Consider the following 13,057-nt stretch of genomic DNA (forward strand, 5'->3'; position numbering starts at 1 on the left):
AGGTGAGCACTTTCATCAGTCTGTTTCTTGTCAGTGGAACTTGTGAGTCCAGAAATCTTTCAATTTCTTCTGTCTGCTATTAAAAAACATCCTCTGACAGAGACTGATAAGGAAGTCTTGTTGCAGGATTCCTGCTCACCTCTGAATATAGAAACTTATAGCTGAGTATTTACAGACCAGGAGCCTGCTGAGGGGTGAAAGATGGGCTACAGGTAGAAGGAGACATCCTCTGGAAAGGAGGGTCTGTAGTGCTCATGATGGGAGGGTCTCTAATTGCATGTTGGATAAATGGGGAAGGGGGAAAAGGAGTCCCTGAAACTCTGCAGAGGTCTGTGACACCAACAAGTCACTGAGAGCATCAGGGGGCGCTCACAACCACCAGGGAAACTCAGGAACCATGGAGCTCATGATCCAGGACAAGTGGTTGGTAGAGGAATGATCTCCTCGCAAGGGTTTTCAGCTCCATGCTCTGCAAACTTCTTCCTGACACAAACACGGTAAACAGTTTGGAAAAGCTGTTGAACCAGAAGTATCTTCCTTTCTTGGAATCAATCCCCATAATGTTAAGACCCAAATTTGTGAAGTGCCAGGTAAAGGGAAAAGTTTAACTTGTGTGATCATGGCAATAACTGTGAGATTAGAAATAGAAGGATCTCCATTTCATAGAGGAGGAAACTTCCCTAAATAACAGCATCCATTCTGATCTCAGGTGTTCTGAGTTTCATTGTTTGCTGATGATTCCACCATTTTATTTTACTGAGGATTACCATGGAGATGTACAGAGACATCATGTGTAAATGCCCCTTGTGTTTGTTGAAAACCCACAACCTCTCCATCAGCTCTATGATTCTCTCTCTCTCTCTCTCTCTCTCTCTTTCTCTGAGTCTCAGTGTCTCCAAGTTTCTGAGACAAAAAGGTGGTCTCCACCTTTCAGTCATTTTGGGAATCTTGAAACTCAGGAAGACTGCAAACCTCACTACATATGACCAACTCTGACCTGAAGGTGGTTCAGAGGAACAGACAGGTCCGGTGGTAGGGAGCACAGGCCAAGACACGGGCTCACTCTCACTTGCTGTGTGCTCTTGGACACTCAGAAAGTCTGTCTGTGCTGCAGTGTGTATGTATCCACCTGTAAAATGGTGATAAATTTGTACCTACATTACATGTTTGGGGTACATATGTGGAAACAAGGAATAAAATGTGTGCTAATTAATGACCTCAGCAAAATCACATAAGGAGAAAGAACAATTTTCTGGAAGATATCATGCATACAGATTCTGCCAGGACCCTCACACCTGCTCTGAGTGTCTGCCATCTTGAGGATGTTACCTACCAAATTTTCTATATGGTCAGATGACATGCCAATAGGGCCCACCATTTGCTGATTTAAACCTGCGCAGCCCAGATCCTCAGTGTGAGTGGAGCCATAGCCCCGGGATCTCTATGGAAACATTCAGTGATCAGGACAGAACACAGACAACTCACCATGGATTCTGTGCTTGGCTGGGTTTTCCCTGTTGCTCTTTTCAAAGGTAATTTATGTGGATAAGAGGCATTGAGTATGTGGTGGATATGAGTGAGAAAAACAGGGGATGCATGACATTATCCTGACCAGGATACTGTATCTGCAGGTGTCCAGTGTGAGGTGCACCTGGTGGATCCTGGGGGAGACCTCGTGAAGCCTGGCAGTACCTTGAGACACTCCTGTGCAGCCTCTGGATTCACCTTCAGTAGCTATGCCATGTGCTGGGTCCGCCAGGCTCCAGGGAAGGGGCTGCAGTGGGATGCAGGTATTAGCAGTGGTGGAAGTTACATATACTCCACAGACTCTATGAAGGGCCGATTTACCATCTCCAGAAACAATGGTAAGAACATGCTGTATCCACAGATGAACAGCCTGAGAGCTGAGGACACAGCTGTGTATTACTGTGCAAAGGACACAGTGAGGGAAATCACTGTGAGCCCAGAGACAAAGCTCACAGAAGTGGATCTGGACCACCAGGGGGTGCACAGTACTCACCAATTCTGTATTTAAGCCCCAGGCGCAGCTGCAGATGGAGGTTAAGTGCAGGTTTCCTGTCAGGATTCCTCTTTATACAGCAGTTTCCACCACCACACCCCCCCCCCGGGAGCCTCTCTGCACACATGATACTTTGCTTTCCTATTTACTCTCTGACTTAAAAATTTGGAAAACAACTATACTAACAAGCACAAAAGATAGTGTCACTTACCTTTGCTTCTACCTGTCCCTAAATATCAATGAATTACAAATATCTCCATGCACATCATCTTAACACTTATAGAAGTCCCAACTGCACTCATTGATATCACAGGAACACCCAGCTCAATGTGCAAGCTTGTTAGAAGCACCATAAATTGCATGCCAGACAGAAGGCTACAGCAGCATCAACAATCCAAAGCAAGAGAATTAAGAGCCCTGGTGGAAGTCACTATCTTGACCATGCTCACAGAGTCAATGTTAATGACAGCACTGGAAAACAAAGGGACCCCCTTTGTCCCCTAGAGGGACCAGGATATGATGCGGACATGGATTTTGATGATGACACCACACACACACACACACACACACACACACACACACACACACACACACGAGAGTATAAAACCTTTATCATTTCCACCATAATGTCTGCTCAGAGTAGGGCAGGCTCTCAGCAACTCATAACTGCTTGGAGAAAGCCAGGGAAGGACACTGGTTTAGGGTGTGTGTTGTGGGTCAGTGGTATGGATGGGATCCTGCTCAGGGGAGGGGATTGTGTGGAGTCAGTCTCCCACCTGCATCAAAGGAGGGAGAACCCGTGGGTTCTTGTTAGATATTCCATCAGCGACAAAGTAGGGGAAGAGGGAGGAATGAAGGTCATCAAGCTAGTGGACAATAATCAAAAATTACTATGTGATGAATAATTCCACTAAACATGAATGAAAACTTGGAGAACAAAAGAGAGAAATGACCATACTAAGTAGAGAAATTCTGGATCATTGGAAAATAAAAAGAAGGATCCATGGAAAATCAAAATTATAAAGTCATGATAGAAGTAGCCTGAGTTCTACCCAGTGTCTGGGGTGGAAGATATCCAGTCCCCAAAGTCACCAGCTGGTTCTGCAGGTCTTGGATTTGCTGCATGCCTGCAGAGACCAGAAGCTTCTATGATCCATGAGAATCCTCAGGTTGACGTGCTGGATGGGAGGAGGCTTCCACCTGCAAGTAATTGATCCTCCAGGTGCTGATATCAGCTCAATGTGTATGACCACTACCATCACCATGTTAAACCTAATGACAATGTGATGGGAGGAGGAGGTAGGGCCTTAGTGAAGCACTTAGGTCAGGTGAGTGCAGCTTCATTATGGGAAGAGTGCCCTTATACAGCAGGACTGGGAAAGCTCCCTGCTCCCTGAACCCATGTGAGGTGACAGGGAAAGGACACACTAGGATGTGGGTGCTCTCCAGACACCAGATCTGTCTGCACCTTGACCTGGGACTTCACAGAATCCAGAACTCTGAGAAATGAGTATTTGTTCTCAAAACCTTCTGGTCCATGTACATTGTAACAGCAGCTGGAACAGACTAAGACATTAGTGACACATGAACCCAAGCACTGATGCTCTGCAGTTTCCCTGCTGCATTTGTTGTGAAACGTCCCTGATAAGCTCCTGCAGTGAGTTTCAAGGGTGTATTTCTCACATGTTCGCTCCTGCAGATAGGACTAACCAGTTGACTATCCTCGGACTCTGTGAAAAGACACAGTGCACACATAGAGCGAGAACCTTGGTACAAGGGAGTCAGGGTTTCTGAGCGATTGTAGAGCTTTAATTTAAGGATGCTGTTCTTTCAAACCTTCCAGAACATGTGGATGTGATGACTCTGTGGGATCTAAAAGGGATCTCCCCCTTTTAACCTTTCTTAAACTTCTGGGACTCCAATGCTATGAATGTTATTATGTTTTAAAAGCCACTGAATTCCCTAAGTCTACCTTTGTAGTCCATTATCTTGGTTTCCATCTTCTTTGCACTCATTATTTTCTATACTTTTATTTTGTATATAACTGATTTGATCCTCTCCTTAATTCAACACACTTTTATGGCCTCCACTTGGGATTGATTCTTGGTTTTAGTATTTTTAATTTGGGCCTGACCGATTTTAGCTCATTTATCTCTGCAGTAAGAGTTTATCTAATGTCTTCTATCCTTTTTTCAAGTCCAGCTAGTACACTAATAAACATTGTTTCAACTTCTACTTCAGACTTCTTACTTACTTTTGTATTAATTAATCCCTGACCATGAAATTTACATCCTATTCATTCTTCTGTGGTGGCTGTTGTTTTTGAAGAGAATAAAAGAATAGAGGGGTAAAAAGACAAAAATCATGAAATGTAGGTCCTGGGTTTGTTTTGGTCTGCTCCTTGAGAGAATATAGAATACAAAATTAAAATAAATAAATATAAAATAAAATGAAAAAAGAAAAAGAAATATAGGCATAATACATTCACAAAAATAAAAATTAAAAAAATAATAATAATAAAAAGTAAAATGTCAATGGTATTTTGGTAGGGATGGCATTGGACATGTAGATTGCTCTGGGTAGTATAGGCTCTTTAACCATGTTTATTCCTCCAATCCATGAACATGGAATGTTTTTTCCATCACTTTGTGTCTGCCTCAATTTTTTTCATAAGTGTTCTATAGTTTCTAGTGTACAGATCTTTTACATCTTTGGTTATGGTTATTCCTGTGTATCTTATGGTTTGGGGTGCAATTGGAAATGGGATCAATTGCTTAATTTCTCTTTTTTCAGTCACATTGTTAGTGTATAGAAATGCTATATTTTATGGAACAAGCAAAGACCCTGAACCACAAGGGGGATTTTAAAAAAGAAAACCAAACTTGGGGGCATCACAAAGCCTGACTTCAAGCTGTATTACAAAGCTGTGATCATCAGGACAACATGGTACTGGCACAAAAACAGCCACATAGATCAATGGAACAGAATAGAGAGCCCATAAATGGACCCTCGAGACTGTTCAACTATTCTTTGACAAAGCAGGAAAGAATATCCAAGGGGAAAAAAGACAGCTTCTGAAATAAATGGTGCTGGGTAAATTGGACAGCCACATACAGAAGAATGAACCTGGACAATTACACCATACAAAAGATGAACTTAAAATGGGTGAAGGACATAAATGTGAGACAGGAATCCATCAAAAGCCTAGAGGGGAACCCAGGAAGTAACCTCTTCCAACTTGGCCGCAGCAACTTCTTACAAGACATATCCCTAAAGGCAAGAGAAACAAAAGCAAAAATGAAATATTTGGACATCATCAAGCTAAAAACTTCCGGACACCAAAGCAAACTGCTAACAAAACTAAAAGGCAAACTTCAGAATGGGTGAAGATATTTGCAAATGACATTGCAGATAAGGGGCTGGTCTCTGAGATCAATAAATAACTCATCAAACTCAAGACTCCAAAAGTAAATAATGCAGTCAAAAGATGGGCAGAAGACATGAACAGTCACTTCTCCAAAGAAGACATACAAATGGCTAAGAGACACATGAAAAACTACTCCACATCACTTTCCATCAGGGAAATACAAACCAAACCACAATGAGATACCACCATACACAAGATATAATGGCAAAAATTAACAAGACAGCAAATGTTGGCGAGGATGTGGTGATTTTAAGCTAAAGACTGTAGTTAGAGACACAGAAGGACACTATATCATTCTTAAAGGCTCTATCCAACAAGAAGATCTAACAATTGTAAATATCTATGCCCTGAATATGGGAGCACCCATCTATATAGCCAAACGTTTACCAAAATAAAGAGTCATATTGATAACAATACGCCAATTGTAGGAGACCTCAATATTCCACTTTCAGCAATAGAAAGATCATCTAAGAAGAAAATCAACAAAGAAACAAGAGCTTTGAATGACACACTGGACCAGATGGACATCAAAGATATACACAGAACATTCCACCCTAAAACAACAGAATACTCACTCTTCTCGGGCGCACATGGAACTTTCTCCAGAATAGACCACATACTGAGTCACAAATCAGATCTCAACCAATACCAAAAGATTGAGATTATTCCCTGCATATTCTCAGACCACAATGCTTTAAAACTGGAACTCAATCACAAGAAAAAACTTGGGGGGGCGGAGCAAGATGGCGGAGGAGTAGGAGACCTAGATTTTGTCTGGTCTCAGGAATTCAGCTGAATAGGGATCAAACCATTCTGAACACCTACGAACTCAACAGGAGATCGAACAGGAGAGTAGCAACAACTCTGTGAACAGACAAGCGACCACTTACTGGAAGGTAGGACGTGCGGAGAAGTGAATCCGAGGCGATATTCGGGAGGATAGACGGCGGGGGAGGGGCCTCCGCCGGCCGCTTCTGGCAAGTGCTAGAGCCGCGGAGCACAAAATCGGACCTTTTAAAAGTTGGCTCGGCGGAGGGACGTCGCTGCAGTGGCTAAGCGGGGGGTGGAATCCTTCCGGGACAGTGTGGTCTCAGGACCCTTGGGGTCACAGAGAGACCGGGGGTGCCTGAGTGCAGCAGAGCTCCCAGGTATCAGAGCAGGGAAGCCGGCTACAGAGACGGAGCAGAGTCGCGGGCTCTCAGCTCTGGGTTGCCACAAACTGTGATCTGCGGCCCAGTCAGGGCACGGCTCCCCCAGCAGGGACCCAACAAGCAGCAGATCCGGGGAGACTCCCCTTCCTTCCCGGGGAGGAGCGGTGCGGGAACGCACTGCAGGGATCTGCTGGGTTTGGAGACTCCGAGCGGGGTCAGGTGCCAGAGATAGCAACGCTCGATCACAGGCCGGGTGAGCACGGAGTGCGGCCGGAGACCGGGGACACGGGAGTGACTGCTTTTCTCTGGGGGCGCACTGAGGAGTGGGGCCCCGAGTTCTCGGCTCCTCCGGGCGGAGACTGGGAGGCCGCCATTTTCGCCCTGGGCCTCCAAAGCTGTACCGAGAGCTTGCAGGGAACAAAAGCTCCTGAGAGCAAACTGGAGCAGCTTCCTTAGCCCGGACCGACAAGGGCGGGGCAATTCCGCCTCCGGCAAAGACATTTGGAAACCACAGCAACAGGCCCCTCCCCCAGAAGATCAGCACAAACAGCCAGCAAGCCAAGACCAAGTTGATCGATCAAGGAGAATAGGAGAACTCCAGCGCTAGGGGAATACTGCACATAGATTCATGGCTTCTTTTTTTTTTTTTTTTTTTTTTTTTTTTTTTTTACCATGATTCATTATTTCATCAAAGTTAATTTTTGTTGACTTTTTTTTATTTTTCTTTTTCCCTTTTTCAACCAACATCTTATAAATCCCTTTTTTTAAAAAAAAAACATTTTTTATTTATTTATTTTTTTTTTCATTTTTAGAGTCATATTTTATCCCTTCATAGTAGTTATCCTTGTTTTTGGCATATATATATATAAGTTGTTCTCTCTTTAAAATTTTGAGGTACAGTTTCTTCTAACAGATCAAAATATACCCTAAACCACTAGTGTATGGCTTTGTTCTAGTCTCCTGCCTGATCACATTCTCTCCCTTTTTCCTTTTTTTTTTTTTTTCCTTAAATCTTCTTTCTTTTTTCAAACAACTTATCTTACCAAGTCCTTTTATAAAATCTTTTATAATTTTCATCTTTACAGTCATCTTCCATCCCTTCATTGTATCAACCCTTATTTTGTACATATGTCTTTCTTCCTTTAAAATTTTAGGAGGCACTTTTTTCTAACAGACCAAAATACGCCCAAAATCTAGTGTGTGGCACTGATCTATGCACTAGCCTGATCATATTTGATCATATTCTGCCTTTTCTGAATTGTTTTGTTTTTGTTTTTATCTTTTTTTTTTTTTTTTTTTTTTTTTTTTTCTTTTTCTCTTTCTTTTTTCTTTCTTTCCCTTTCTTTTCCCCTGGTTTCAGGTCTTTTCTGATTTGTATACAGTATATTTGCTGGGGACGTTGTAAACCTGTTAGCCTTTTGTTCTCTCATTCATCTATTCTCCTCTGGACAAAATGACAAGACGAAAGAAATCACCTCAGCAAAAAGAACAAGAGGTAGTACCATCAGCCAGGGACCTACTCAATACGGACATTAGTACGATGTCGGACTTAGAGTTCAGAATCATGACTTTAAAGATACTAGCTGGGCTTGAAAAAAGCGTGGAAGTTATTAGAGAAACCCTTTCTGGAGAAATAAAAGAACTAAAATCTAACCAAATCGAAATCAAAAAGGCTATTGATGAGGTGCAATCAAAAATGGGGGCACTAAATGCTAGGATAAATGAGGCAGAAGAGAGAATCAGCGATATAGAAGACAAAATGATGGAAAATAAAGAGGCTGAGAAAAAGAGAGAGAAACAACTACAGGATCACGAGGGCAGAATTCGAGAGATAAGTGATACGATAAGACGAAACAACATTAGAATAATTGGGATCCCAGAAGAAGAAGAGAGAGAGAGAGGGGCAGAAGGTATATTGGAGCAAATTATAGCAGAGAACTTCCCTAATGTGAGGAAGGAAACAGGCATTAAAATCCAGGAGGCACAGAGAACCCCTCTCAAAATCAATAAAAATAGGTCAACACCCCGACATCTAATAGTAAAACTTACGAGTCTCAGAGACAAAGAGAAAATCCTGAAAGCAGCTCGGGAGAAGAGATATGTAACCTACAATGGTAGAAACATTAGATTGGCAACAGACCTATCCACAGAGACCTGGCAGGCCAGAAAGGACTGGCAAGATATCTTCAGAGCACTAAACGAGAAAAATATGCAGCCAAGAATACTATATCCAGCTAGGCTATCATTGAAAATAGAAGGAGAGATAAAAAGCTTCCAGAACAAACAAAAACTAAAGGAATTTGCAAACACGAAACCAGCCCTCCAAGAAATATTGAGAGGGGTCCTCTAAGCAAAGAGAGAACCTAAAAACAGCAAAGAGCAGAAACGAACACAGACAACAGACAGTTAACAGTCACCTTACAGGTAATACAATGGCACTAAATTCATACCTTTCAATAGTTACCCTGAATGTAAATGGGCTAAATGCCCCAATCAAAAGACACAGGCTATCAGATTGGATTAAAAAACAAGACCCATCAATATGCTGTCTGCAAGAGACTCATTTTACACCCAAAGACACCCCCAGATTGAAAGTGAGGGGGTGGAAAACCATTTACCATGCTAATGGACACCAAAAGAAAGCTGGGGTGGCAATCCTTATATCAGACAAACTAGATTTTAAAACAAAGACTGTAATAAGAGATGAGGAAGGACACTATATCCTACTTAAAGGGTCTATCCAACAAGAAGATCTAACAATTGTAAATATCTATGCCCCGAACATGGGAGCAGCCAATTATATAAGGCAATTAATAACAAAAGCAAAGAAACACATTGACAACAATACAATAATAGTGGGGGACTTTAACACCCCCCTGACTGAAATGGACAGATCATCTAAGCAAAAGATCAACAAGGAAATAAAGACTTTAAATGACACACTGGACCAAATGGACTTCACAGACATATTCAGAACATTCCATCCCAAAGCAACAGAATACACATTCTTCTCTAGTGCCCATGGAACATTCTCCAGAATTGATCACATCCTAGGTCACAAATCAGGTCTCAATCGGTACCAAAAGATTGGGATCATTCCCTGCATATTTTCAGACCACAATGCTTTGAAACTAGAACTCAACCACAAGAGGAAAGTCGGAAAGAACTCAAATACATGGAGGCTAAAGAGCATCCTACTAAAGAATGAATGGGTCAACCAAGAAATTAAAGAAGAATTAAAAAAATTCATGGAAACCAATGAAAATGAAAACACAACTGTTCAAAATCTTTGGGATACAGCAAAGGCAGTCCTGAGAGGAAAGTATATAGCAATACAAGCCTTTCTCAAGAAACAAGAAAGGTCTCAAATACACAACCTAACCCTACACCTAAAGGAGCTGGAGAAAGAACAGCAAAGAAAGCCTAAACCCAGCAGGAGAAGAGAAATCATAAAGATCAGAGCAGAAATCAATGAACTAGAAACCAAAAGAACAGTAGAACAGATCAATGAAACTAGGAGCTGGTTCTTTGAAAGAATTAACAAGATCGATAAACCCCTGGCCAGACTGATCAAAAAGAAAAGAGAAATGACCCAAATCAACAAAATCATGAATGAAAGAGGAGAGATCACAAGCAACACCAAAGAAATACAAACAATTATAAGAACATATTATGAGCAACTCTATGCCAACAAATTAGATAACCTGGAAGAAATGGGTGCATTCCTAGAGATGTATCAACTACCAAAATTGAACCAGGAAGAAATAGAAAACCTGAACAGACCTATAACCACTAAGGAAATTGAAACAGTCATCAAAAATCTCCCAAGAAACAAAAGCCCAGGGCCAGATGGCTTCCCAGGGGAATTCTATCAGACATTTCAAGAAGAATTAATACCTATTCTCCTGAAACTGTTCCAAAAAATAGAAATGGAAGGGAAACTTCCAAACTCATTTTATGAGGCCAGCATTACCTTGATCCCAAAACCAGACAAAGACCCCATCAAAAAAGAGAATTACAGACCAATATCCTTGATGAACATGGATGCAAAAATTCTCACCAAAATACTAGCCAATAGGATCCAACAGTACATTAAAAGGATTATTCACCACGACCAAGTGGGATTTATTCCTGGGCTGCAAGGCTGGTTCAACATCCGCAAATCAATCAACGTGATACAATACATTAACAAAAGAAAGAACAAGAATCATATGATCCTCTCAATAGATGCAGAAAAAGCATTTGACAAAGTACAACATCCTTTCTTGATCAAAACTCTTCAGAGTATAGGGATAGAGGGTACATACCTCAATATCATAAAAGCCATCTATGAAAAACCTACAGCGAATATCATTCTCAATGGGGAAAGGCTGAGAGCTTTTCCCCTAAGGTCAGGAACGCGGCAGGGATGTCCACTCTCACCACTGCTATTCAACATAGTATTAGAAGTCCTAGCCACAGCAATCAGACAACAAAAAGAAATCAAAGGCATCCAAATCGGCAAAGAGGAAGTCAAACTCTCACTCTTTGCAGATGATATGATACTGTATGTGGAAAACCCAAAAGACTCCACCCCAAAACTGCTAGAACTCATACAGGAATTCAGTAAAGTAGCGGGATATAAAATCAATGCACAGAAATCAGTGGCATTCCTATACACCAACAACAAGACAGAAGAGAGACAAATCAAGGAGTCTATCCCATTTACAATTGCACCCAAAACCATTAGATACCTAGGAATAAATCTAACCAAAGAGGCAAAGGATCTGTACTCAGAAAACTATAAAATACTCAGGAAAGAAATTGAAGAAGACACAAAGAAGTGGAAAAACGTTCCATGCTCATGGATTGGGAGAATCAACATTGTGAAGATGTCAATGCTACCTAGAGCAATCTACACATTCAATGCAATCCCCATCAAAATACCATCCACTTTTTTCAAAGAAATGGAACAAATAATCCTAAAATTTGTATGGAACCAGAAGAGACCCAGAATAGCCAGAGGAATACTGAAAAAAAAAAGCAAAGCTGGCGGCATCACAATTCCGGACTTCCAGCTCTATTACAAAGCTGTCATCATCAAGACAGTATGGTACTGGCACAAAAACAGACACATAGATCAATGGAACAGAATTGAGAGCCCAGAAATGGACCCTCAACTCTATGGTCAACTTATTTTTGACAAAGCAGGAAAGAATGTCCAATGGCAAAAAGACAGTCTCTTCAACAAATGGTGTTGGGAAAATTGGACAGCCACATGCAGAAGAATGAAACTGGACCATTTCCTTACACCACACACAAAAATAGACTCCAAATGGTTGAAAGACCTAAACGTGAGACAGGAGTCCATCCAAATCCTAAAGGAGAACACAGGTAGCAACCTTTTTGACCTTAGCCGCAGCAACTTCTTCCTAGAAACATCGCCAAAGGCACGGGAAGCCAGGGCAAAAATGAACTATTGGGATTTCATCAAGATAAAAAGCTTCTGCACAGCAAAAGAAACAGTCCACAAAACCAAAAGAAAACCGACAGAATGGGAGAAAATATTCGCAAATGACATATCAGATAAAGGGCTAGTATCCAAAATCTATAAAGAACTTATCCAACTCAACACCCAAAGAACAAATAATCCAATCAAGAAATGGGCAGAAGACATGAACAGACATTTCTCCAAAGAAGACATCCAAATGGCCAACAGGCACATGAAAAAGTGCTCAACATCGCTTGGCATCAGGGAAATCCAAATCAAAACCTCAATGAGATACCACCTCACACCCGTCAGAATGGCTAAAATTAACAAGTCAGGGAACGACAGATGTTGGCGGGGATGTGGAGAAAGGGGAACCCTCCTACACTGTTGGTGGGAATGCAAGCTGGTGCAACCCCTCTGGAAAACAGTATGGAGATTCCTCAAACAGTTGAAATTAGAGCTACCGTTCGATCCAGCAATTGCACTACTGGGTATTTACCACAAAGATACAAATGTAGGGACCCGAAGGGGTACGTGTACCCCAATGTTTATAGCAGCAATGTCCACCATAGCCAAACTGTGGAAAGAGCCAAGATGCCCATCGACAGATGAATGGATAAAGAAGATGTGGTATATATACACAATGGAATATTATGCAGCCATCAAAAGGAATGAGATCTTGCCATTTGCAACGACGTGGATGGAACTGGAGGGTGTTATGCTGAGTGAAATAAGTCAATCAGAGAAAGACATGTATCACATGACCTCACTGATATGAGGAATTCTTAATCTCAGGAAAGAAACTGAGTGTTACTGGAGTGGTTGGGGGTGTGAGGGATGGGGTGGCTGGGTGATAGATATTGGGGAGGGTATGTGCTATGGTGAGCGCTGTGAATTGTGCAAGACTGTTGAATCACAGATCTGTACTTCGGAAACAAATAACGCAACATATTTTAAGAAAAAAGAAAAAGAAGAAGATAACAGGAGAG

The 13,057-nt window shown here is 41.7% G+C and overlaps 1 gene segment (V, D, J or C); it reads left to right on the top strand.

The window, feature by feature from the left end:
- Window positions 1-1,486: 1,486 nt before the first annotated feature.
- LOC113909371 lies at window positions 1,487-2,035 on the top strand. The segment is given in 2 exon segments: window positions 1,487-1,532; window positions 1,632-2,035. Coding segments are annotated over 2 exon segments (450 nt in total).
- Window positions 2,036-13,057: the final 11,022 nt, after the last annotated feature.

Source organism: Zalophus californianus, chromosome 6 (assembly GCF_009762305.2).
Source record: "Zalophus californianus isolate mZalCal1 chromosome 6, mZalCal1.pri.v2, whole genome shotgun sequence".
In the NCBI taxonomy this organism is placed as follows: Eukaryota; Metazoa; Chordata; class Mammalia; order Carnivora; family Otariidae; genus Zalophus; species Zalophus californianus.